This window comes from Podarcis cretensis (assembly GCF_951804945.1).
Source record: "Podarcis cretensis genome assembly, chromosome: 6".
Classification (NCBI taxonomy): Eukaryota; Metazoa; Chordata; class Lepidosauria; order Squamata; family Lacertidae; genus Podarcis; species Podarcis cretensis.
Window position 1 is genome coordinate 59,037,747 of NC_137175.1, and position 26,078 is coordinate 59,063,824.

General features: G+C 43.9%; 2 protein-coding genes across 6 annotated transcripts in view; both read right to left on the reverse strand.

Annotated features, from left to right (window-relative positions):
• The window catches only part of CYB5RL (cytochrome b5 reductase like), a 93,494-nt gene that overhangs the window by 28,532 nt on the left and 38,884 nt on the right, over positions 1–26,078 (reverse strand). The gene's annotated exons all lie outside the window — the stretch shown is intronic.
• SSBP3 (single stranded DNA binding protein 3) overlaps positions 2,864–26,078 on the reverse strand; it is a 171,820-nt gene continuing 148,605 nt past the window's right edge. Inside the window, exons 6-18 of one of the 5 annotated variants that reach the window (XM_079980759.1) lie at positions 25,244–25,324; positions 24,291–24,350; positions 20,115–20,181; positions 19,924–20,000; positions 14,731–14,819; positions 14,558–14,606; positions 12,817–12,852; positions 11,968–12,022; positions 10,197–10,267; positions 8,360–8,438; positions 6,975–6,997; positions 6,478–6,579; positions 2,864–4,866 (exon numbers count right to left, since the gene is read on the reverse strand). In XM_079980759.1, the coding sequence (XP_079836885.1) occupies positions 4,837–4,866; positions 6,478–6,579; positions 6,975–6,997; positions 8,360–8,438; positions 10,197–10,267; positions 11,968–12,022; positions 12,817–12,852; positions 14,558–14,606; positions 14,731–14,819; positions 19,924–20,000; positions 20,115–20,181; positions 24,291–24,350; positions 25,244–25,324 (819 nt within the window). In that variant the 3' untranslated portion in view covers positions 2,864–4,836. Of the gene's footprint in view, positions 4,867–6,477; positions 6,580–6,974; positions 7,004–8,359; positions 8,439–10,196; positions 10,268–11,967; positions 12,023–12,816; positions 12,853–14,557; positions 14,607–14,730; positions 14,820–19,923; positions 20,001–20,114; positions 20,182–24,290; positions 24,351–25,243; positions 25,325–26,078 lie in introns of all 5 variants that reach the window. The other 4 variants (XM_079980760.1, XM_079980758.1, XM_079980761.1 and 1 more) reach the window with 4 other exon arrangements.

Genomic DNA, 26,078 nt, shown 5'->3' on the forward strand with positions numbered 1-26,078 from the left:
AGCCTTACGAGGACAGCTTGAAGGAGCTAGGTATGTTTTTTCTGGAAAAGAGGAGACAAGAGAGTAGATATAAAGCCATTTTCAAATATTTTAAGGGCTGTCACATGGAAGGGGGAGCAAGCTTGTTTTCTCCTGCTCTGGAGGGTACGACTCGAACCAATGGCTTCAAGTTACAAGCAAGGAGATTCAGACTAAACATCCAGAAAAACTTTCTGACGTAAGAGCTGTTTGGCAGTGGAAAAGACTCGCACGAGAGGTGGTGGACTGTCCTTCCTTGCAGGTTTTTAAGCAGAGGTTGGATGGCCATTTGTCATGGATGCTTGATGACCCTTGGGGTCCCTTCCAACTTTTAAGATTCTATGACTAGCAGCTGCTGCTTAAGATGAATTCTAGTGCTGCAAGACATTGCCCAGGTTTTTGTTACATGCACTGGGCAGTTTTCCACATTGCTGGTTGCATGACTGAGCTCTGAACTGCAAGTGGAAAGATCAACACTGCTTTCAAAACAAGATTGCAAAAGTGCATGGAGTTTTGTACAACCACACCACTATGTTGCTTGAACGGTGGGTGCTGTGTTACTTATCCAACTAATCCTGATGTGGACCATCCATAGTTCTCAGATGGCCAGCAGCTGTTGGATGTGCTCATACTATAACGGCACAAGGACTTCCTCCTCACACGATGAGACGAATAGCAAAGACCACTGCTGCAAAAATTACTCTTCATCTCCGTAATGTTTCTCCACACCCGAGAGAAGTGAGCTGAGAAGTAACTGCTGTGGGAGCAGCCCACTATAGAGGTGGATCTGCTCCCCAGCATCAACCTGTAGGCACAGCAGCCTCTGGCCTTTCTTCACAACCTTTTGAGTGGTTATGCCTGGCTGGAAGGTGTCCTTGAACTCTGATCTCCTGCTCGCTTTGATGGACGACAGAGAATTGTGTGTGAGCGTGTGTAGAAACTAGCCCAGTATAAAAAGGTTCACACCCATTGCTCCACCTACTTTTTCCTCTGGCTTCACCCACCATTACCACGTGGCTCTTTGGAAGGCGACCCAGAAGAGGATGCAGCCCTTGGGGTCCCCACCCCCACCCCTGCTGCACCACATATGGCTAGAGGGACCTCTTCCCAATCTCCCCTGCAAAGGCCTGGGGGCGACTAAACAGCCAGTCACCTATGCAAAAAATAGCTTCAACTGACCAGGTAGTGGAACTCTTGTGAACTGGAAGGATTTTTCTTCTTCTGTCAGCTTTCCCATGTACAGTGGTACCTCGGGTTAAGTACTTAATTCATTCTGGAGGTCTGTTATTAACCTGAAACTGTTCTTAACCTGAAGCACCACTTTAGCTAATGGGGCCTCCTGCTGCCACCGTGCCGCCAGAGCACAATTTCTGTTCTTGTCCTGAAGCAAAGTTCTTAACCTGAAACACTATTTCTGGGTTAGCGGAGTCTGTAACCTGAAGCGTATGTAGAAGAAGAAGAGTTTGGATTTGATATCCCGCTTTATCACTGCCCGAAGGAGTCTCAAAGCGACTAACATTCTCCTTTCCCTTCCTCCCCCACAACAAACACTCTGTGAGGTGAGTGGGGCTGAGAGACTTCAAAGAAGTGTGACTGGCCCAAGGTCACCCAGCAGCTGCATGTGGAGGAGCGGAGACGCGAACCCGGTTCACCAGATTACGAGTCCACCGCTCTTAACCACTACACCACACTGGCTTTATGCGTATGTAACCTGAAGCGTATGTAACCCAAGGTACCACTGTACTACAAAATAACTACCAACATAATTAGGTATGGCTAGGCAGGACTGGAACCTTCCTTCTGCATATATTTGCAACTTGCATAGCTGAAACAATATCCCGCACAGAGATTCCTGGGCCAGGATTCGCAGAACTATACCACAGGCAATCCCAAAGAGCTGGTATATTTTCCTTCGTTTCAAAAGCAGCTTAATGAAACTCTTTTTCAGGAATGGCTTGCCGTGGAGAAAGGAGCTGTGTTGTTGGAGAAGTCCAAAGCTCCCAGAGGTGAGCAAAAGTAGGTCACAACACCCTTAGATAGCAACTTCTTCCACAAGTATGACGATGTCACCCTGAAGGCAGTAATCCAGGCTTCCTCCACTGACAATCACATGGGTACAGCAATACCTCACAGATCACAACAGCGCAAGCCTTTTCGGGCGAACGATGTCAAACTCAACACCACTGCGGGTTCATTTTCTGCTTCTTGTGAGCAGCTAGCAGGAAGGACCACTGAGGACTTTTGCTGTTTTAAAAACACACAGTAGTTTTTCTGCTTATAACCCTTATTTCTAGGAGCTTTAGAACTGCTGCCACCATCTTGAATGGCCTGTTTTTCTGCCTAAAGCAAAGGACAAGATGGCACACACAAACAAGCACTCTACTCCACGTTCACAAACAGCTCATTATCTCATTATCTCAACACTGCCAATGGGACAGTGTCCTTCTTTCAAGGGCAGGAGTTTGGGTTACTTCCAACAGAAGGAAACAGCTTGGAGAGCTGCTGCCCCCAAAGATCTGCCACCTGAGGCAGCTGTCTCACTCTGTCTAATAGCAGAGCTGGATTTGCTGTTCCTCCATTGTCTGATATTGTACTGTTCTCAAGCTACTTTTCCTATGTATTTTCAATATTGACTGAACAGGATAATAATGTCTTAAAAACGAATGTGGCGGCAGGAGCTGAATCCAACACACCTATAACCTTTGTGACAAGCAGTTAGCTGTGTCTTCAGAATAACGGACGCAGCCGATGACCATAGACTACACCCCAAGCCATCTCTTCTGGAACCACTGCAGGCACGAGAGTCAGAAGACAGCTGCTACGACAGTAACAAACAGCAAGCGACTGAAATCAAATGTTTATATTTATTACAGCATGGGGGGAAAGGGAGAGGAGAGGGTCTTGATTCATCTTTTAAAAACCACCCCGAACCAATGAAGACAATAATTTAGCTATCACTTTAATACAATGAAACCTGTCAGTTATCCTTTAAAAAAAATAGAAAGGGTGCTGCATTAGCAATGGGACAAATTGGTTTGCCGGTTTATCCCCCCCGCCACCCCGCTTTTAAATATTTTCTTGACTGAGAGACCAACCATTTGTCAACCCCACCCCCCATCATATTTCTACAGAGAAAACACAATTAAAATGCCTAAGAAAAAGGCAAACATTAAAAAAAGTCATCGTACTACTAAAAAAGTTTGTCAATTCACATAGTTTTTGTTTTCAGTCAGAATAATAAAAAGCCAATGTTTCCCCCCAAAAAAACAAACCAAAAAAAAACATTTCGTTAAGGGGTGCGGAAAAAAGACATCCCTTTAATAAAACATTATCAACAAATATCGTACACAAACTACAATGTATAATAATTACTTTTCTTTTCCCTCGCTTAATTTTAGAACCAGACTACAAGGTAAGAAAAAACACTGAAACAAGATACAATGTTCTCAAGAATCCGCACAAAGGTAGGTAAATCCAGGGGAAGATAATATTTTACATAATATGAAATACATAGATCAGAAGTGAAGTTTTTTCTTCTTTTTATATAAAACAAAGACCAGCTACAAGGGAGTAATGTACAGAGATCCCAAGACTTGCGAGTTTCACTATACATTGTATGCTTTTCTGTAGTCACCTCTACCATGAGAAGGTAAGGGTTTTTTTTTTTTAATTTTGCTTTTAATTACAGAGTAAGAGAGAGAGAGCCTACAGAATAGCAAGTATACATTTTAACAACAATAATTACTTAAAAATATCTCCATCCAGTTTCAGAGCATATACAGTGAAACCCTAATAAGATCACATCATTTCATTAAAACAAAAAACAAATGTTAAGAAGTTTGCGCTCACAGTTTTCGTGTCCCAGGTCAAGTTTTAACCCCTTTCCCTTTCAATTCTGGTGGACCGACACCTCCCCAACATAAAAAATAAATGCCACGTACCCTAACCCCACCTACCCACCCACCCCCCCAGGAATTTTTGACACTTTAAAAGTTTTGCAAAAGGGGAGTTAATAACATTTCTTTGTAATTTGGGGAGAAGGACAAGGGAGGGAGGGGGCTAATACAGTGCATGCCACAGTCACAGATACCAAGATCACAATTAAAAGTTTTGGAGGATGTGATCCTACAAGGGGGCCAAGCTGCATTACGCAACTGAGAATGAGGCAGAAGAAATCTGTTCCACTTGGATCTTCCTTGCTGGAGAATGTTTTGTGCTGCAAAACATCAAATGCGGGGGGGAACAAAAACCAACCAAAACAAAAAGAAGTTGGGGTGAGGGGGGGGGGAGAGGGAGGAAGTGGTCTTCCGAACAAAACCCACCAATTTATATATATAAAAACCAAACTCTCCAGTTTTATTAATTATTTTAAAATGGCTACAGAGACAACATGAGATTTCATATCTAGACTAGCTTCCTTGCGTAGCACAGCACAAACATACAACAGGTTTAAAAGAATAATCAAGCAAAGGAGGTTGGAAATCGGGTGCTAGAGGCTTTTGTTTTGTTTCCAAAAAAAAAAAAAAATCAACAAAAAAGTGTCATGTACATAGAATAAACCCTTCTTCTGCAGAAGGATCTGGTCATGTCTTGAAATATTTTAAAGATTTGTCCTTCATTGTTTTATGGAATAAAAAGTTCAGCCTTTTTATTGCATGAAACTAAAAATCAGGGGTGGGTCTCCCCCCGGCTCTCTGCATGTCTCCCTGCCAAACACACCTAGATTCTCTTCTTGCATAATTTCTTGAGATCCTCCAAATGGCAGCCGACTTTTTCTTTATCCTGGAGAAGAGGATGCGGGGTGAGGGAGGAGGGAAATCACACACTCATCGTCATGCTGGGAGAATACTGGGCGGTTGGGAGGGAAACAGGGAGGGGGCGGAGAAAGAGAGAAATCACAGTGTTAGAGTGAGGCAAGAACAAGACCAAAATGCTAAATGTTGCGGAAGCTGAGGAAATGAGATATGAAAGAGATGTGGGCTTATGAAAACTATAAAGCAACGTAATTGGCTTCAATAAATCAGGAGGGCTAGAATATGCTAAAGACTAATTTATCAGGACATAATCGCTCCCATTTCCCCAAACCACAGTTTGCCAAACTGGGGGGTAAAGGAGAGTATAATAATAATAAAAAAAGCCTAAACAGTATGTGGCAGAACACAATTTAAAAAAAAAATCCCCCCCCCCAAATGTATATAATGATAAATACAGTGCCAGTTTACAGTCTTTTATAGGAAACATACTGTGTTTCATTTCAAGGCGCCACTGCATGTAATGAAGTACCACTGGTAGAACTAACTCATCTGGAGTGAAACGCAGGAGCATTAGGACCTCTTGTATGGACGTATTCAACTAAAGGAGGCAGGCAGCTTTCCTAGCCCTTCCCCTTTGCTCATCTAAATTTTGACTGGGAATTCTGAAGGGCAGGGCAGGGCTCAGTCTTTGGCATATGCTACTATGCAAAACATGGATATACAGTACATGGCTGGTGCAATAGCCATCAACTGAGACTACTCCTGGGTAGAACTCTGTCCCCACAGGACCCCTCACAGGAGGAAAGGAGGGAAGCCATTGCAGATTCTTCCTCTCCCCCTCCCACCCTGGAAAGTTTCTCCAAAGCGCCAGATGACACTCCAGAACAAGGAGGAGGGCAGGATGAGGCCTTCCTCTAGTGAGCAGGAGGAATCCTTCTATTTAGATGCTTCACATTCACTGAAATCACTGTTATGGAAACAGCATGAAATGGACATGTAGACTGCCAGATGTGATCTCACTCACTCACATATACAGTGCTTGGAAGCCATACATATTAATTTGCTGCTTGCCTGCTGATTGTAATCATGTTTTGAAGTGGTAACTACATTGCTGGGTAGTCCAACTTAATAACCCATGGCTTGCTGATCAAACCAGGATGACCCTCACAAATGAGTCAAGTAACCATGGCTTGTGCTGTCCAATGTTGGCTTCATTTTCTGACTGCTCCTGCCTCTTGTTTTGTAGGCATAGCTTCATAAGCCAGCTGAAAGCCATGGTTTCACATTCTGGTTTGTTGGCCATGGGCAAACCATAATTAGTTGGCTGGAGTGGGTGGTTCAGAGATGCAAGCAAAGCACAGTTAAGCTAAGCAAATCATAGCTTAGCAAGACAAGCAAACCATGGTTTCTTTTCTCTATTTTAATCGCCTCGGTTTGGAACCATTTATACCTTTTGTCTTTGAAAGGTATGTCACATCTCAATATGCCATACTGTGTACCTTTTCCAAGTTTTGTCAGCTCCAAAGCTGCCTTTTCTCTATGTCTGGTTCCCTCCCCCCACCCTTTTATGATCACATAGCACCCCCTCCCTCTCCCCTCTCTGCACATATCAATGATTCCTTCCCAGAAATAGCTTGAAAGAGCCTAACAGGCTCTGTGATTCAAACCCCGGTTAGCATGAAGAGTTGGTGTAAGGATGACTCACATTGTCATTCTGGAAGGAATGGAGGAAGTTGCCTCCCAGTTCACCATCATCTCGTGGAGTGCCGGGAGGATTGCTAATGCCACTTATGTTGTTTGGAGAATTCTGCAGGTTTTTTTTTGTTTTAAAAAGAAACAACAGACCACACAGATACACATGCAAGAAGTGAGTGTGTGCCTTTTCAAGTATGCTGCGTACTAGCAACTGCAACAAAAACATATTGTTCTACAATGGAAAAAAAGATCACACGGATAGCTAAATATATATGAGAAAATGACTTGTGTTTGATGACTCCCTCACAGGGCTAAGAGCAAAAGGGGGGCAGGAGAGGGAGAAAATGTCCTTGCGCTGGTGAGCAGAGGGCAGAAAAGAAGGGTAGATCTTCAGTACTCCCTCCCTGCCCCTGCCCCCAGGGTCCCATATTAACCCCCCAACATAGTTGTTATTTTGTCCATGAAAGCAAGAAAAGAACATGGCCCAGTCTAAGAATGCAGACTTACTTTTGGAAGTCCATCTATGTCTCCTGACCCTTGCGAAAGAAGAACAAAAGAAAGGAAAGAAAGGTAGGCTGTTAGTGGGGGATAGCTGATTTCCTTGTCGTTGTCCCCCCCCCCCAATCAGCTCTCCCCACTCTCCCACCCCCATTCTGCACCAAAGTGTCCGGTTCCTGAACCATCATCCAGAAATAAGACGCGGCTGCAAAAAGCTCCGCCTTGGCCTTCCCGGAAGCAGCTGGCAGTACATTAGTGAGCTGCAGGTCACAGCTGGGCTAATGCAAACCTCTTAACATTTGCCTCCAGAAAGGGACATGCTGGGGTTGCCTCAGCTGCCATTCCTTTGCATGCAGAACTCCCGGGAGCAGAGCCCCGGCTCACCTTCCTGCACGGCACTAGAGTAATGGCCTAATCGAGTTGCTACGGCCTCGGCTCCCTCCCGCGAGCTTCGTGACACTGATCAAGATGGAGTATAGCACCTCTACTTCAGCAAGATGTATAAGGCAAACATAGGAGGTTAATGGGTCTTTCTGCTGCTTTAATTAAAACACTCGTGCCACGGTTAGGTTGATGCTGCCGCTTCGCCTTTATCCATCAACAGAAGCCTGGCAAAGCCTGTGACCAGCAGTCCCTGCTCCCTGGCTACTTTCCTACACTGAGTGTGTTAGGAATGGCCAAGCCCTCACAAGACTGGGCTTTGCAGATTACCAGCACTGAGCAAGTCCCCAAAGCTCTGGAAACAAACAGGATCCGCACCACAAAAACAAATGCCGAAAGCACACATCAGCCAACAGGCAGAGCCCTAGGAGCTCTGAGGTCAGGAAGCATCTGCTACAGAATTTTGCAGAGTATCAGGACAAAGGCCCCGGGTGTCGAGTCTAGCTAGGACTAGGGTCACCCCACCACCTTTGCAAGGGGTCCTTGCAAGAACCGATACCTGTACTAATCCCTGATTCAAACATTTCCCCCCTTGAGTGCAGTGCTGGGTGACTGCTCTTTTAATTTCAACCATACACCCAAAGTAACCCTACACCAGGGTCACTGCAAAAAGCAACAATCAAAGCAATTTGTGGTTCGCTGCATGTCCTCCCAGGGTTCTGTACCAAGGGCACTCTAATTCTGGACCCAAACAGATTATAACATATCTTAAATAACTATTCCACTGCCTGGTGTTGATCCCCCAGTCAAAAATTCTGCATTCCCACATTAACATAAAGCAATGTTTTCAGCCAGGAACAAGTACATGAAGAATGTTAAAACGTGTTTGTGATTGCACATCCTATACAGTTAAAATGACAAAGTGCACAACTAGAACTCATTTTATCACTGCTGGTTCTGGGATGTTCCGTGAGAAGATAGTCCAAAAACGCTGAATATTGCTGAAGTCTTACCTAATGAGCCATTCATGTGATGCGGCTCCATCCCACCCATGCCCCCCATTGGGCCATCTGAGCCAGGTCCCATGGGGAACTGAGAAAGAAAGAAAGAAAGAAAGAAAGAAAGAAAGAAAGAAAGAAAGAAAGAAAGAGCTGTCAGTTACGACACATCACTCATGTTATAAAATATCCAACATACAATAATATTAGCTTGTATGTCTATTGGCAGAACACCAATGGCAGCAATGCTCTGCAAACCCAGTTTTCTGAATTCTGCTTAAAACACAAAATAATGAAAAGTTCTTTAGGAAACAACAGTTTGCACTGAAAACCCACCATCGCCCACTGGGTATGTGTCTTCCAAATTGAGGAGGTTTGATACACACCCTCTCTCTTCAAAGAAGCCATTGATCTATTGCATCTTGTACCACTCCTGTGGGCAGCCTCAATCCTGACAAGGAACTTGCGGGGAACTCTGCTCTTCTCTTTTGGATTAAAGTGGATAGCCAAATTGAGCAGCTGCTGTCCAGCTTAACACATGGTTGTCTGGGCATCTGATACTGTTGGATGGTCTATGGCCGGCCATACCACAACTACTGTGCTTTTCAGCTGTGCAGAAATTTTGCTGCCCCCCTCTACTTCAGCACCATGTGTGGGCAGTCTGGAACCCTTCGACCACAAACTACTACTATATGAAGGGTCCATATAAAAGCCATATCCAACTTGCCATGTGCAAACTGAAGGAGGAATTCAACATAGCATTAAGCAATTTGTTCCGTTAGCTTGTGTGATATAATGAATGCTCTGCCTTCTCTTCCCCCTGCAGGTGCTTCTGGGTGTTTTCCTGATCCCCACAGAGCCAGTTTTGTGGGCACAGGAGGAGGAGAGGGAGGAAAGCTAGCGGAAGTCCATACATGGGCTTCTGCTGGTGGGGCCCATTTGCTGATCCTGCCCTTAAATGACAGAAGTAGTGCAAGAGGTGGAGGTTCTAATAACATGACTAATCCAGGTCTCTGAAATCTCATCTGCCAAAATGTTTCAGTCGCCAGTCAAGATTTCTTTAGGCTCCATGTCATCTAATTGTACCCCTGCCTTTCATCCAAGTTACACAGGGAAGCACACACTGGATTCCTTGACAGTTTTCTATCCAAATACTGGCTAGGACCAGATTTCTTTAGCTTTAATGGATTAAGCCACAACACCTGTATTTAGACCCCAGTTGTTTTTTATTCTTGCAATCATCAGTTTGCTTCTCCTAACATCCCATGAATTAAAACCCTGAGATTTAAGTGTTTGCTCCTCCTCTGCCTCCTCTCTATTCTGTATTCCATCCTCTTTGGACAACGTTTTCTGAGAAACGGACAGGACACACTTTAAGCAATCATCCAGCTACTGGAGTTTAGACTAGTTCAGAATGAAAAACTAGGTCTGAACATCGTAGTATTCAGGAAAGAGCTGCCCTTCCCCAATAAGAGCTTCCTATCTGAAATATTGGGCTGGCATTGTCCTGAAGACAAAAATCTGGCAGGTAATCTTAACAGAATCTCTTTGAGATCAGCTTGAGTAAAAGGTGAAGAAAGGCCCCGGCGTCAGCTGTGTCTCCTTTAAATGCAACCCCGCTAACCAGCAATGTGCGTGACAATCTTGACCAGAGCTGTGTGAACGCCGCTGTTTTAATAAGCGTAAAAAATTAACAAAGTCGCTGAAGAGTTAATCACTTTTTGATGGTTTGTTTTATTTCTGTTTTGTAACAAATGGCTGAAATCAATTAAACTGCTTTACCCTCAACTGATGAAGTTAATTATGATTTGTTATGGTATCTGATATGTAAATTATTAGAAAGCAGACTTACATTCGACCGACTGCCTCCAGGCGGTACGGGATTAATCATTGTGTAGATGTTGTCACTTGAATTTGTCGAATCTGTAGAACAGTGAAACCCACTAAGTCAGGGTGATTAATTCATTTCTTAATTAAAACAAACTCATGCCACTTGAACTCATTCTTTTGTATTTTATCACCTAAAATTCTCTCTAAGTACCACCATTTTCTGGCTAATTTGTATTTAATGAAGATTCACAAAGTTTTTAATCACAGAAATTCAACTGTGAAAAGAATTCTGCTACTAACCAAGAATATTGGGGCTTCTTGCCAGGAGAGGTGTAGAAAGATAATTTGCTGCCATGTGTCGCATAACACCTCAAAATTAGCTGATGCAATTATGTTACTACAACATCATATTTCATCTTTAAAAAAATAACAAAATACATGGATGACATTTAGTCACAATTTTTTTAAAAAAAAAAAAAACAGAAAACCCAATATTTTTCTTAATAATGAAAGCACTACGAGACAAATGTTTAATTGAGGGGCAGAATACAAACAAAAATACACAAATTACAAGCAGGCCATGGTGACAGGAGAGAGAGAGAGAGAGAGAGAGAGGGAGGAGTGGTGCCTACATTAACATATGGATTGTTTTATTATGACCTAGTCTGAAATGTAGGTCAGAGTTCTCATATAAATGCAAGAGCAGGAAGGCAGTGGTAATACTACACTGAAGCTCCACCCCTGCAGCTGTGGTACACGAGAGTTACATGCGGCATGGCTTACCTCCCCAGAGCCACCACTCCCCCCGCTTTTATTCTTGCCACCGACAAATGCAATGTATAGTAAATCACCCTTGCAGGCCTATCAGCAATATTCACCAGCCCCAACACTGACACACACTCACTCTTTCTCCCCTCCCACTTTACTACGAGGGAAATACACGAAGGGGGGATGGGAATTTTACTCAGCCTCCTGGGGAGTGAGCACCGTTTTACAAAGTGGAATTCACTCCCAGTACAAATATGGCAACACAACAACATTGACCCTGACAACAAAAAGAGATTTGTGTAGGCCTTCCTGGTGCTAATATTGGGCAACCCAAGAACAGAACAGCCCTAAAGAAGTTGGGTTTTTTTTTAAAGGTGGGTGGGACTGGCTTAAAAACAACAACAATAACCCTCTTTAAACTTGTTTGGATATCTGGAGAATGTTCCTAGTTAACTTCTACAAATCCACCCCTCCCACAAATGATTTTTCCTTATTTACCAACATAAAAATAGGTTTTTAAAAAATTACCGACACCTCTCCCAACGTGTCAAATTTCACGTGGATAATTCATCAAGGGACGCAGCGACCCCTTTTCACATGGCTTACTGGGAGCTCAAGGCCGAAGTACGGTGCATGCTGCCTCCCACCCCTCGGGAAAGGCTTTTGGTGCAGCCAAATCTCCCACTAACCCCATTTCTCATACCCCTCTTGCGGGGCTCCCTCATGTTTTAAGCCCTGGCATAATAAAAGCCATCAGCACATGGCTGGCAGCGAGGGCAGGGAAAGAGGAACGGAAGACAAAACCTCTCCCTTTGAAAAGAGTCGGGATGCTTTACAGCAGCTGCGCCCAATCCATAGCCAAACCGTGCATCGGTGGCATGCAGATTGCTGCTGTTGCGACCTTAAATAAAATCCAGCAGCAAAGGAAACCTGCTAAGCTAACCCAACCATTACCGGGCTCTCAATTCTCTTTTAAAAAAAATAAAAAATGGGGGGGAATTAGTGCTGCTTTCTTTCACCCTTACCTGCGGGGCTAGGCATGATAGGTGTTCCAGGAGGACCTCCGCCACCAGGGGGCCCCTGTTGACAAGATTAAATACACATCAGGAACCACTGTGATAACACAGCCTGCAATAGGTCAGCCAGATCCTGCTGCTGTCAGCAACAATGTCTCACCTTGGTATTCAGCCAAGCATTAATCTCCTGCTAAAACCTTTGATGCACTCTTGTAGCCAAAGTGCAATTTCTTTGTTTAAGCCTCGGGGAAAAATGAAGGTTTTACTGAGGAGTGGGGGGGGGGCACATCTGTGCAAGGACCACATACCAAGTCTATCTGCCAGGGTAGTTAACAGGGGGCATTCTTTCTATAACCTTCACATCTGCAGAAGGTGCAAACAGAAACGGGAAACTTAGAACGCTGCAAAGTACTTCTTGGATGTGCCAATGGGATGATCTCATTCCAGAACAACTAGGAGTGTGCATTCAAAGTTCTCCACCGACACGCGAATTGTAATCACCGTGTGAAACTTCAGAAATGCGTTCTCGAGACTCCTTAAACACAGTTACGCCACCACTGCATCAATCGCACAGCTGGGGTCGCTAAGGGATTTCTTTCCCTACTTTTGAGGCATGTTCAAGACTGGGGGGTGGGGCTGTTCTGAGGAACAGAAAGGGGCTTCCTCAGAAACCATGTAGCTCAGACTTTTTAGAATTCTTGGCCTCAACGCAGAAGCGAATACACAAGACACAGAACCAAGTCCCTGCAGGCACTTGTATCCTAAGCCAGGATTCCTATTGGTATGCACACGAACACCAAAATATTGAATCGTATGGTGGACCGACACGTCATGACCCATAAAGAAATATAAACCTACCACGTATGTACCAGGCGATGAAGAAGAGTATGGAATCTGCAAGAAGATCAGAGCAGAGGCATTACTTGATGAAATATACCAACTGTACAGGGAAATAAATCCTACAGGTGATGACTGTAGGCCAAGAGTCCATACAAATAAATTTATTATTATTATTGAATTTATATACCGCCCTATACCTGGAGGTCTCAACAACTGTTACCTGTGTCCAGGAAACGGACGCAATACATACAACCCAGATAACATAATTTCAGTCTTATTGGTTTTTTTTAAATGTTCAGAGAACCCAAGATAGGAGCAGAGGGACACTGGAGCACATCCCACCATCCCACTGAGAAGGCATAGCGGTCAACTTATCCTTTTTCTTGCGAGGAGTCCTATTTGGAATAAAGGAATTTCCCTTAAAAAAAGGGAAACGTTGACAGCTATGCTGGGAAGGGGAATCGACACATTTCAACAGAGATTCAGGAACCCTCTTAAAAGATTGCACACAAGGGAGGGCAGTGGGAATGAGCACACTCGCTCTGTCCCCTGGCCGCCATTGGATGGCAAACATCTGAAGCAGGGAGATTCCTGTACTTGCGGCAGTTCCCCAACCATTTTAGAAGCCTGATATTCTGGGGTTGGAAAACACGCAGGAGAGTCTCTACCGGCACACACAGGTCCCGCTAACTGAACGCTTGTTATGCAAACATTCGCTTAGTTGTGCCCAAACTTTGCTATACAAACGACTGATTCAGATATCTGAACAGCTGGACTTGTGAGAATGGTGTTGCTTAATCGTGAGCTTTATTTTCAATTGTGAGCCTGACATTTTCCTACTGTGTATCCAAGCCCACAAGCAAAGCCTCTTCCTCAGTCGTTGAAATGGGGGCAAAGTCGCTGTCCCTGAGCGGCAAAGAACATGTCAGAGCCAAGCCCACAGAGTGCCAGCCAGGTTGGCGGCTGGGACAATGAGGGAGACACCAAGGATGAAGAAAAAGAGGAGGACCTTGGCTTCCTCCAGGCTGAATTTTGTCACTGCAGTAGCTGGTGGAGGAAGAAGAGGAGTTGGTGCTGATGCCGGCTTCAGCCTCATCATAGGCTTCACTCTTTGCCTAGGCCTCAGTGCCAGAGGAGGGCGAAAAAAGGAGGAGAAAGAGGTGGCGGCTGCACCAGTGAAGGAAGCTCCTCAGCAAAGCCCCACAGGCTTTCCCTTGGCTGTCCTCACGGGCTCATGCAGTGACATTGTTGACCAACTAACTCACTGGTTAGATTCAGACAAGTGGAGTGGAACTGGTTCAAAAATGGGCAGAAAAGGGGCAGGCCGGTAGCACTTATCAGAGATGGAGGAAGAACTGGGGGAGGGTGATGGGGTGGAGAGACCATGCAGGTGTAGATATACAGTAGGAAAATGTGGTGTTTCTGTTGCCTTGTTTTATTAGGGAATGCAGTGGGATTTCCCAATAGAAAACAAAGGAAATGATTGGCTCGTTATGCGAATGCTCGCCTAACAAGCTATTTCTCAGCAACACATTATGGTTGGAAAGTGGGACCCATGTACAGGAGACTCCCTCCAACTCATGAAAGGAGACTGGAATGGTGGCTGCAGTGTGGGCCTAGTTAGCTTGGTTGTCCCATCTCACCCCTACAGTAGAATGCCAGAAGACGGCAAATGAGAGGAATTCAAGTACTACAGGAAAACTAAATTATGAGGGCCAAGTTTACAAGAACAAAGGCATTCTAATAAATGGACACTTACTGAATTAGCGCTGTTGGGATTGGGCCATGGTCTACCAGCTCCTGGACCCCTGGAGTTTGAGAGAAAACAAGCCTTCAGCATGTACAGAGTGACAATGTGAAACCAAAAATGATTTCCACATCTAGAATTGTAAGAACGTCAACGGAAAGCCAGCAGCATGGCAGGTGCCTTACATGTTAATCCCAGGCATGCCGGGCCCTAGAGAGTTGGGTGGAGGTCTCATTCCGCCGCCATAGTTCTGCAATGATAACCAAGGATCAGTCTACCATAACGAGAAGGGAAACCGGAGAAGAAAAGAGAAAGGAAAAAAACAAACAAAAACGAGAGGGTTAGTTTGTGAAAATGAACTTTAATTAAAAAAAAAAGATGATGATAATGAACATATAGGCAAAATTAGCTACTTTGAAAAAGTAAAACTGGACGGCGGCATCTCTCAATTTGCTCTTTGACCAGGCAAATGATTTTTTTTAAAGGGGGAGTGGGGAAGAAAATCTTAGAAGCCACCCGAATTCCCATTTCATGGTAGGAGTGTACCAGGAATGCCCAGTGGGCTAAGGCTTCTAGCACTGGTCAATGCAGGTCATCAAGGAAGCTGTAGCTGCACCTAAAGGGTATGTAAGATGGTTATCTTGAAAGGTAATAAACACAAACAAACAAAACCGAAAAAGAGAGGCTTGTCACAGGAAGCCAAACGGGGGAGGTAGACATGAAAGAATTAAGATTCCTTGCTTAGTGTTGTGGTGGGAGAATTGCATGGAAAGAAGCTGGAGAAAATGTGGGGTGGGGTGGGCAGAAGAGAGAAAGATTCTGCTTTAAGGAAGACAAGGCAATGAGCACGTGATGGGGTGTTCAGAAAGGGGAATAGTGACAGCACAAAGGTTTGCAACAGCTTCTAAGTAAAGAGCATTCGGTTACAAAACAGCAAAGCTGGCCAGTCACAAAACTGCGCAAATCTTTACTGGTGTTCATGCACAAGAAAGAGAAGACAATTCTTAGGCTAGAAAATGTCATTTCTCTCCCATTAAACACAGCTGGCAAACACTTTCGGTTCCCCCAACACAGACCAAAGTTAGAGCACAAATTCACTTCTGTGCACCAGAGAGATACTACAGAACTGTACTGGGTCCCACTTGTTTCGCAAAGGAGATCTAAAAGATGAAATCTGACAGAAAGGGCGCCAATCTGTCACAGCTGCGAAGCCCACGGAAAGCTAACGATTAAGGGCTGGGGATGAAAAGGCAGCTTATTGTGGAAGTCTACATGTGAGCACTTGCTGAAACACCTGAAGAAGCCGCTTCCTCCCCACCTCTCTGAAGTCATAAATCTAGATCTAAAGTCGGCGGCTATGGATTCTGATTTTCTTGGTTCCTGAAAGACAGCTGACACTTGGCTGGCTGATTGGCTCCCCTCCAAACATGGCTGCCCTGCAGGGCCTGATGTAGACTGCACAAAGCAAAGAGGTGGTTCAAAGCAGGTTCCTCTTTGAAAAGAGTTTAAAGCAAAATTGCAACTGGCTTACATACTGTTTATAAGCGATGCTTTTACCCTCTCATAAGAGCTGCTCGCTGCACACCAGGCAGAGCTCTGCTGTGATTTTGTTGCAAGGGTTTCTCAGGAACCCTCAACTCTTGAACGGAACACTTTGGCCTTCCATTTCTCCTGACAGAGGGCAGCCACAGCTGGCAACAGATCTGCTGATCATTAGCCGATCAGTACAGTCCATACTCCTGGCAAGCAAACAGCCTGCTTGGCTGAATGCTAGGCAACCTGGGTAGTCACAATCTCCATTTTTTGAAAAAAGCAAATCAAAGAGCTTCACCTGCATCGCTAACTTCAGGGAACTACACAGGACAAGTGGGACAGCTCCTTCCTCACACTTTTATTAATAACATGTTTAAACTCTTATTGGCTAGGAACAGGGACCAATGCTATTTTGGAATGAGAAGCAAGCACCAAAGGGACAAAAAATGACTCTCCCCCCCCCCCAACAACTCCGCACCCATAGCAAGGTAAACAAGAGCTAGACACAGGGAATGCTCATCTACACACATTTCATGCATGGCTTTAGAAAGACTCCATGCACCTACACTTAACAGCAGCTGCAAATTCAACCACGGCAGATGCCTACGTAACTACAACGCCAATGGAATGAAATCACTCTTAAGTACGCCACTTGGTGGGGATGGCAAGCACATGGCTTGTCCAAGTTGTACAGCACATCCAAAAGTTTTGAAGCAGTCTTTGTTGGCTGACACAACTATAACAGATGCAAGCTGTTATAATAACACATCAGGGACTATTAAGAGCTTTGTACCCATCACTAACAGTGCCAGACCATTAAAATAGATAACAAAGCTATTGGAATCTAAGCTTGCCGGAATGATTATGAGGCAAGCAACTTTCTTTTTTCTCTTGCTTTCCTGGAGGTGTGTGGCTTCAACTGGCATTCTAATGAACAAGTTCATACTTTGCATCAGAATCAAGAAGTTCAGTTACCGTATTTTTCGCTCTACAAGACGCATCCGACCATAAGATGCGTCTAGTTTTTAGATAAGGCTTCAGGGATAGTTGCGCAGCCTGCATTCGCTCCATAAGACGCACACACACACACCCTTACTTTTTAGGAGGGAAAAAGTGTGTCTTATAGAGCGAAAAATACGGTATTTATCTTCCTCTTTTGCACTCTCCTTCAGATGCTATGCTGCACAGCCTTTCGAAACCTGGGGGTTTCCAGGCTACAACTTCACCCATTCCTGATCATTGGTCATGCTGGCTGGGGCGAATGGACAACAACTTGAAGTTCCTGGGTAGATGAAGGCTGATGTGTTATGATAAACAGGATTAATTTGTGTAAATTAGATGCAGAAGATTGAAACGTGGGCTCATACTGCACCTATTCCAATTGTTTTCTTTGCAACGATGCTGTCACAGAGTTATCAAGACCCTTCGAGTAAAGTTGTTCCTAATAGCAGGCAACTATTATTCTGCCCACTTTCTCCAAGTCTAAGCCCTCCTTCTGCACTTGCCTATGCCTCCTGCTCAGCTATTGCCAGTCCTAGCCTGAAAACAGATGGTCTGACTTAAAGCCTTCTCCTTACACTTGCTGACCCTGAGGTTAATCTGGTAATAGCAGCAGAACCTTAAGTGCTGGGCTGACTTATCACAGGTGGCTACCTAGGAATGGTGTTTGTAAGGGTCAACACTTTTGCTGCAGCTGCAGATCCAAAGAACTTCACAGGGTATTACTGGATGAAAGCGATTTGCAAGGAAACCCAAGGAAACATTTTATGCATGTCCTCCCCTTTTAAAGTGGAGGTTCAACACTTTAAATGATTACGATTTCACAGTTGCTGAAATTGACAAACCTGATAGTATTAGTAAAAATGACAGGGGAGATGGAAGGGAAGGAAGCAAGCCGCTTTTCTGACGTGTACTAGGCCCTGTTAATACATCCCTTGGTATGCTGACATTTTCTTAGTATCAGTTTTAGTGAGGGACTCATGGTGTGCTGGTATCGAATCTGTAGTCGGTTTTCTATGCTGATCCTTCAAACACTGAACCATAATCATGGCTTGGAAGGCTGTCTGAACTGAGCCACTGCACAGATAGCTAATCCCAAAAGAAGTTTCAGAAAGTGCAAGGGACCTCACTAAAATGTGGCTACTGGTTATGGTTCCCCTGCAACTGTTTTCTGAAGTGCACATGTGGCAAGCTGGTCATCTCTAGTATCAAACCATGTGATACAGGTGCCTCAATCTATTGGATTGGACACTACAGAAAAGCCTCATTGTGCAGCTGAGTATTACTAATGACCATATGGTTACATGAACAATGCTTTAAGAGACCACGAGTTAAATGATCATCTGTAACTACTCCAAGTCAAGGAAAATCTGGCCTGAATGTCCCTAAAGTTTAATATGAGAAAGCAAAGAGAGGTATCTGAGCTTGTCAGGTTTCAGGAAGAAGCATGCTAAGAGAGCAAGGAGAGAGCAGGATTGCAAAGGAAGGTCCACAGGGAAGCGGCAAGCCTGTGAAAGAAGAGATGCACATTCCTCAGTACCATCTGTCAACACTTATTTATAACAAATAAATATACATCATGCACCTCAATAACCTGATCCAACCAAGGCACAAAAAGTGGACCAGCCGAGAGACTGGAGAGAGGACCTTGGATCTCTCTCTCTTTACCATCTGACTCCATCTGTCCCCTTGGAAGTTTCTTACACTGATCCGTTGGCTCAGAGAGTCCCAACAGAACCCACAAAACAGACGTATTACAACAGAATTAGGTATCTAGGCAGCCTATGAAGTTGTCCAGATCCTTAAGGGTCAAACATTGAGGTTTGGATTCAAAAGTAGCCTTCCCAAATTGTTCCTTCCGTCCTCACAAGGTGCTTGATCCAGAAGAGGAAGTGGGGAAGGAGCTTTTTGCTGTGTTCTCTCCCTCCCCACAACCCTTTCCCCCTGTTCCAGAGAGCCTTCAACCCTCCAGAGTCAATTTTAGGGAGATGCAAGGGGCTGCAGAAGGAAGGGGTGAGTAGGCGAATGCCACCTCCCACAACGTCCACTGGCGGGAGCTTTCCCCGAGTGGAGTTCTGCTGAGGAGATGCTACCACTGGAGGTAGCAATGCTGGGATCCAAGACTGAACCAGAACTGTATAAAAGCAGATACGGGCCATGATTGGCCCATGGCATGCATCTGAGAAGTAACTTGTCAGCCCTCCTCTTCCCTCCATCATTCCTCCTGCAGTATGTAGTAAATGCGAAGTATGGACATCAAGTACACTTTGCTGTGCAGCAAAAAAGAAAAGAAAAGAAAAAGCAAGCACCTTTTGGGTCAACCTGCATAACCGATAGGGTGTCTGCCGGTGCTATAAAGCGCAGAATAGACTGCAGCAAATTTTATTATTCAAAAAAACAATTAAGTGAAATAAATTCAGCATTGTACCCACAAAACCCCAACCCCACATAAGGGTTAGCATCTCAAGTTGTAAGATTCTTTCCTGACCAGAGTCCAATTAAACCGGAGTTTGCCCATTTGGATGAAAAGAGCAAAGATGGAAGGTGGGAGCAGGTGAGCACATGAAGTACGTGATATGAGGATGTTCACTTCTGAAGCCATAACTAGATGTTGGAAGGTGGGATTCCCCCCACCCCACCCCCCATCTAGACACATGTAAACACACTAATGTAAAATGCATTATCGCTAATGGTGAGGAAGAAAAGGTTTGGGAGGAATGGAAGTGCTCCTAGCTCTTCAAGCTCCCAGAGGCTGCTTTTATGATGTTTTGCTCGCTAACTTCATAAAGTAGCAAAGCTATTGTTTGGCACTGGACAGGGTAGGAAATGCTCTGCCCAGGTTTTACCTGTGGACCTGGACCCATGGGCCCCATTCCTCGTGGAGGATTCATCCTTTGCATCGGCCCTCCCATGTTGGGATGCCCTAGCGAGGGAAGAGAGACAGGAAGATGTTACTTTATTACTGGAGAGTAATGCACTTGGTGAAAGGATAGGCCAAGGGGAAAGAACACTTGCAGACAAGCCGAATCACATTTACCTTGTTGTCGTGTGGGGTCCATTGAGTTGGGCAGCAAGGGCTGTGTACCAGGAACACCCCCTGGAGGCTATGGGGGAAAGGAAACAGATTTGAGGAAATCAAATACTTGGGAGATACACAGTACAATTATCAATATTGCTTTGCTACATTTGCTGCTGCAATTAGAAAAACCAGTCATAGGCTGAAGGCCCTTTTGGCTCAGCTGCTTTTATATCTATACCCAAAAGCATTAGACTTCAAGGAAATGGGTCAATTTACCGACGAGGGTGAGGGCAGAACAGCCCCCTTATGCTGTAAGCCCTGTGTTTGTCTCATATTGCCATTGTGTGGATGTCTGCAGAGGAAACCTGGTTGATTCGAGGATAGGCTTGATCTTCCCTAGAAATCCTCCTTCAAAAGCAAACAGGAAAACTTTCCCCCCATTCCAGTTATTCTTGGCCAACTTTCCCCTAAGCCAACAGTGAAAGGTAGGTATGGCAGAGGGAGTGGGATGAAAAAAAGCAGCATTTTTAAAAGTACCATTTATTTGTATGAGAAAAATGTAACATATGGGACATCATTTTCACAATACACATGTAGGTGGAGAATGGCCTCGGCTTCATTCCCTGAATGGGTAAGTGATATCTCTCATTTATCCCAGTTCATCTATCATCAGTTCCTAGAGTCTCAAGTGTGCATAGTTGAATGCTATAACCCGCTTGTCTACCAGCCCATTGAAAAAAAGGGGATTTCTAGGGGAGAATCAGAAGGAAGGATTAAGTAGTCCTTTCCTCCCAGTTGTTGACAGTCTTCTAGAAATGCCTTTCACCTTCGCGTTACCTTGGCCAAATGGGTTTACTGACACAATTTGTAATTTTGTCCACTCCTGGCCTTCTTCAGAAAACAAGCCTCCTTTTCTATAGTTCATGGGCGCTTTCAAAAATCATGCTTCTCATGCCATAAAGCCAGAGTAAAATAGCTCCAGGTGTTTGGGTGGCTAACCCAAAATAGCTCCAGGTGTTTGGGTGGGCTAACTGACTGTGGCAACTCTTTTGGTCCTTAAGTTCATCTGTGTTTATCTAGTTCGTGGGTGTTTTGCAAATACCCCCCTCCAGTTACCTGCTAAATATAACCATCCTTCACAAGCACCTATATATTCCACAAGCATATTGAAAATGCATACACTGGAGACTAGCTAACTTAAAAAGCCCCTGAATGGATGGGGACGTAGATATCTTATGGAGCACTTCTACCCACACCACCCAGCCTGAGCTCTTGGATTGTCTCAGGGGGCTCCTTCTTGTTCACAGTGTGGGGATACAGGGTAGGGCCTTATCAGTAATGGCACCATCACTTAGAAGCCATGCCATTCAGGGCCTTCTTTGACATAAACAACTGCCCTCCCAGGTTTTTGGAGAGCTTGGTTGAATCTGCTCTGGAATTTTAGTACAGTATAGCCTGCACTGCTGCAGGTTTTAATGTGTGAACTGCTTTGTTTTATCACTAGATTTATATTTATTTTCACTGTAAACTGCTATGGGACCACTTTGGAAGTGAAAAGTTGTATTTAAATTTTTATAAATAAACATATATAGCTATAAAAGTGATGGAGTTTACCTGCACTGGCGGGGTAAGTTGTGATCAGGGTAGTATCTGCATGCATTTTTAAAATGTTCTGAAAATGTTGCTTTTTTTTTTAATCCTTTTGAAAAATACATTGAATTTGCTATAGCTCACAGTTGCCATCTAGTGTCTAGTGTATTGTACTTCACAACACATTTGCAGCTGAATAGCTGGGTCCACGGTTTACAAATTCAGGGTGTGTCACTTTTTTGGGGGGGGGGGCGCGAAATAAGACCCAAGTTAGAAAGATCATGAACTTCTTTGCTGCTACCTTTTGGTTTGGGGTACCTTTACTCCAGTCTCAGCTACACTAAACGCCTAGGTACCTGACTCTCTCCCCCCCCCCCCGCATTCGACAACAATGACTTCCTCATTGGAGAAAAACCTAAAAGCTTTAAAATGAGCCAGAAAGTTTCTTAAATATACCATTTCTCTCTTCCCAAATTGGCTAGATCTGCTTTCCTAAACATCAGTCATTGCTAAGCCTTCATTCATTGGCTAAAGATACAGAAAGAGGAACAGGCTATTTAAAAAAAAACAAAAAACAAATGAGCAGAGTAGCACCTGCATATTTTGCCTCATATTTCAGGTTCAACAAGGGCTGAAGACTTGCTTCCCCTCCACTTCTTTTTGTAATGAAAACTTGGAATCCAGGGAAGATGGCTTATCAGGTGGGTGGGTTGGGGGGTTGATACTCTCCTTATCCTCCCTGCAGATGCCCACGTGTGCATATCCCTCATGAATCTATCATATATCTTCATTTTTTAAAAAGCTGTCATCCATATGCAGCCTGAGTCTCACAGTGAAGGTCCTTGAATGAAATGCTACTGATGCCAGTGCAATTTTAAGGTATACATTTGGGAAATGCACTGCGTTAAAGAAAGTTATCTGTTTGCCAACACAGATGACATTTCATCAACAAGGGTGATAGCGTTTCCCCTTCCTTCCTTACTTAACAGAAGTGAACAGATTGTGATGATGCCATTTGTATTTAAAATACGTCAACGCGTTTTGTAGAAATGGTAAGATTCCTTTTTTCTTGGGCAACAAATCCTTTCAACTTCATAATGTGCCTTCCATATTTTGATAAAACTGGAGAGAAAATACAGATATCGTCTCTCTCTCTCTAGCTATAAGCAAGTTTGCGATTTGGACATTTTCTTTAAAAAATATTTTTTTAAAAAAATAGTCCAGATCCCTCTTAACATCTCTACTTAATAGAAGTTGTTGGCTGTAACTTAGACAGAGAACTGGTATTCCAAAATGGATATATTGATACAAAACTTAGAAATATGTGATGCATAAAAGGTGCCGTGAAACTCCTGCATAGCTTTATGGGTCCCTTAAGGAGCTATGCACAGTTCAAACAAAATGGACAGAGAACCTCTGCAACTGAAGATAGGTGAGATCCAACATAGCCAAGAACATGGTAACTCTCTGATCCAGTTTTGGCAAGTCCACTTACAAAGCTGTAAGTGAGTGTGATGGCACTGGATGTACATTTTTTAAAAAACAACAACACGTAAACCACAATTATATACCGTATTTTTTGCTCTATAAGACTCACTTTTTCCCTCCTAAAAAGTAAGGGAAAATGTGTGTGTGTGTTACGGAGCGAACGCAGGCTGCACAGCTATCCCAGGAGCCAGAACAGCAAGAAGGATTGCTGCTTTCGCTGTGCAGCGATCTCTCTTGCTGTTCTGGCTTCTGGGATTCAGATTATTTTTTTCCTTGTTTTTCTCCTCCAAAAACTAAGTGCGTCTTGTGGTCTGGTGCGTCTTATAGAGCGAAAAATACGGTATATAATTTTTAAAAATCCTGCACAGAGTTATAAAAAGGAATTTAAATTGCATACAAGATTCCTTAATATTGTTGTTGTTATTGTTTTGGAAATGTGCAGGTGGTTAGTGTATATGGAGGACAAAGCTTTCAAGGGCTACCTAGTCATGATGGCTTTATGCTACCTCCAGGAACGGAGGCACAATGCCTCTGAATTCTAGTTGCTGGGAAACCGCAGCAGGAGGGAGAGTTTCTGCCCTCATGTCCTCCTTGTGGGTTTCCCCAAGAGGCATCTCTAGTTGGCTGCTGTGGGAAACAGGATGCTGAAACTAGATAAGCCTTTGGTCTAATCCAACAGAGTTCTTGTTATGTTCTAGCCTCCTGCAGCAATTTCAAAAAGGAATTTAATGTGATCATTGGTCAAGAAAGCCCGGGAAAGAATGACACTCAATAGGATGGCAGATTTAAAAAAAAATTTTTTTTTAGAGTCGGTAAATCTTCTGTGCACATCTTACAATCTGGTTTGCATGAACTCCACTTACAAACGACAAGCTGGCTACAGACAGGACATCCTTCTGCCCTCAAGCTCCCACTATTTACTACATATATGCATTTATTATCTTGTGGGCAAAAGATCACCTGAGAGCTTTACAATTACCCCTTTAAGAAATGGTGTGTGTGTGTCTGTGTGTGGTAACTCATTGCAACCCCAGTGTTTAAAAGTACATGAATGAAAGAATAAACCTCTTAAGCCTCAATCGTGTTTTAGCTGCAAATACTGAAGAAATACAATACCTGATTTCCCATTCTGATTGGGGGCCGGGGGCCTCCTGCGTATCTTGGTGACATAAAAGGCTGTAAGCATATAAAATTAGTTCAGTGGCAATGAACGCTCAAAAGTGGAAGTAAACATTATAACCACTTCCTTCACAACTGCTCTTTAAAATACCAAAATTGATTATATTTCCCTTATTCTACACACGTACACACAAACTCCCCAAACCAAGCATTTGATTAGCAGAACATTTCTGAGGTGAATTCCAGGCCAAATGAATGAAAGATTTAATATACTGCATTCTATTCAACTTGTAATTAAACTTGACACATATACACACAGAAGCATTTTTTTAAAAAACAAAACAAAACCCCCAAAACCCTGCTGATAAGAAATATTTAGAATCTCAAGTCTCAAATATTTAGAATCTCAAGTGCTTTACTGTATTTATTTGTTTAAGGTTAGGATGGTTTAATAATTTTTGACAAGAATTAAAATTAGCACAAATGAAAGTACCAAGTGAATATTAAGATACTTTTTAAACAGATTGGTAAATGAAAGTGCGGTTTGCGGAAGAGAAGAGTTTAAAACATTTCAATGACAAGTAGTGAAAACAAGCACTTAAACCGTACAATGATTGTCTTAATGCTGTTCAGGGTTGGGGGGGTGGAGGATTAAAAAAAATGATATTTGTATGTAAATTAGCATGTCTGAAAATTGAAAGCTACTTTGTAAACTGATGTCAATGGAACAAATGCAGCCAAGAGGAACAGACTTCCTAGCAGAGGTGAGATGAGGTGGAATGAAAACGATTTTGGGGTCCCGGGATCTTGAGTGGATGTAAATTCACAACGCTCCGCAAACTACCCTGGAGCTGCTCGCTGGTTAAGTTAGCGGAAGGGTGTGGCTCCCACATGCTTTGAGAGTTCACACAGAACACACATATCACAGCAGTGCCCTGCGATGTCTTTACCTGACTGTGGGGTCCCATCATGCTGTTGGGGTTGTGAGGTGGAGGCTGTGCGTGTGGCGAGGGCTGAGAGCCAGGCGGTCCCTGTGAGGTTAGATAGCAGAAGGTGGTTATAGGTCAGGCACATGAATGTGCAGGAAAAGAGCTGGCTTAACAGGAGAAGCTGGCGAATCTTCACAGGGAATGAATATTTTGTTTCTGAACATCGCAAACTTCCAAAAGAAAAAGAAATAGAAATTGGGGGGGTGGGGGGGGGGAGAATGCGGGCAAAGAACCAATAACTGTCAAAGCACATCAAATGAGCTGTTAATTCTGAGTGAGCGACACAGCTTGTGCCCTCTGCCATTTGTGATGGGATCGCTAGTGAGTCCAACACAGGAATTGCTGCTCGGTGCTGGAATTTTATTGCTGTGCGGACAGACTAAAATAGGTGCAATGTGTGGCGGCACATAACCTGCGAGCAAACATTTTCATTGCCGAACCTTAATAAATGCAAACTGTGATCTCAATTAACACAAAAAAAGTCTCCAAAATATCTGGAGTGGGAGTGGGGGTGGGGGGAAACCTGCCTCGTCTAGTCTCACACTGGAAATTGCACACATGGCACCGCAGAAATGCAACATGTCCGCCAACTGTGCCCTGGCATCTGCCCGCGTTCAGGCACGCTTTATTCAAATTATGTAATTCAGCAGATTTGGGTAAACAAACAACAACAACAAAATGCAAATCTGCGTTGGCTGTATGGATCATGATATGGGTCTGGGCAATACAACTTATGCAAGCTGAACAAAAAGCCCCCCCCCCCAGGTGTACTGCACTGTACTGTTTCAGTCTTCCA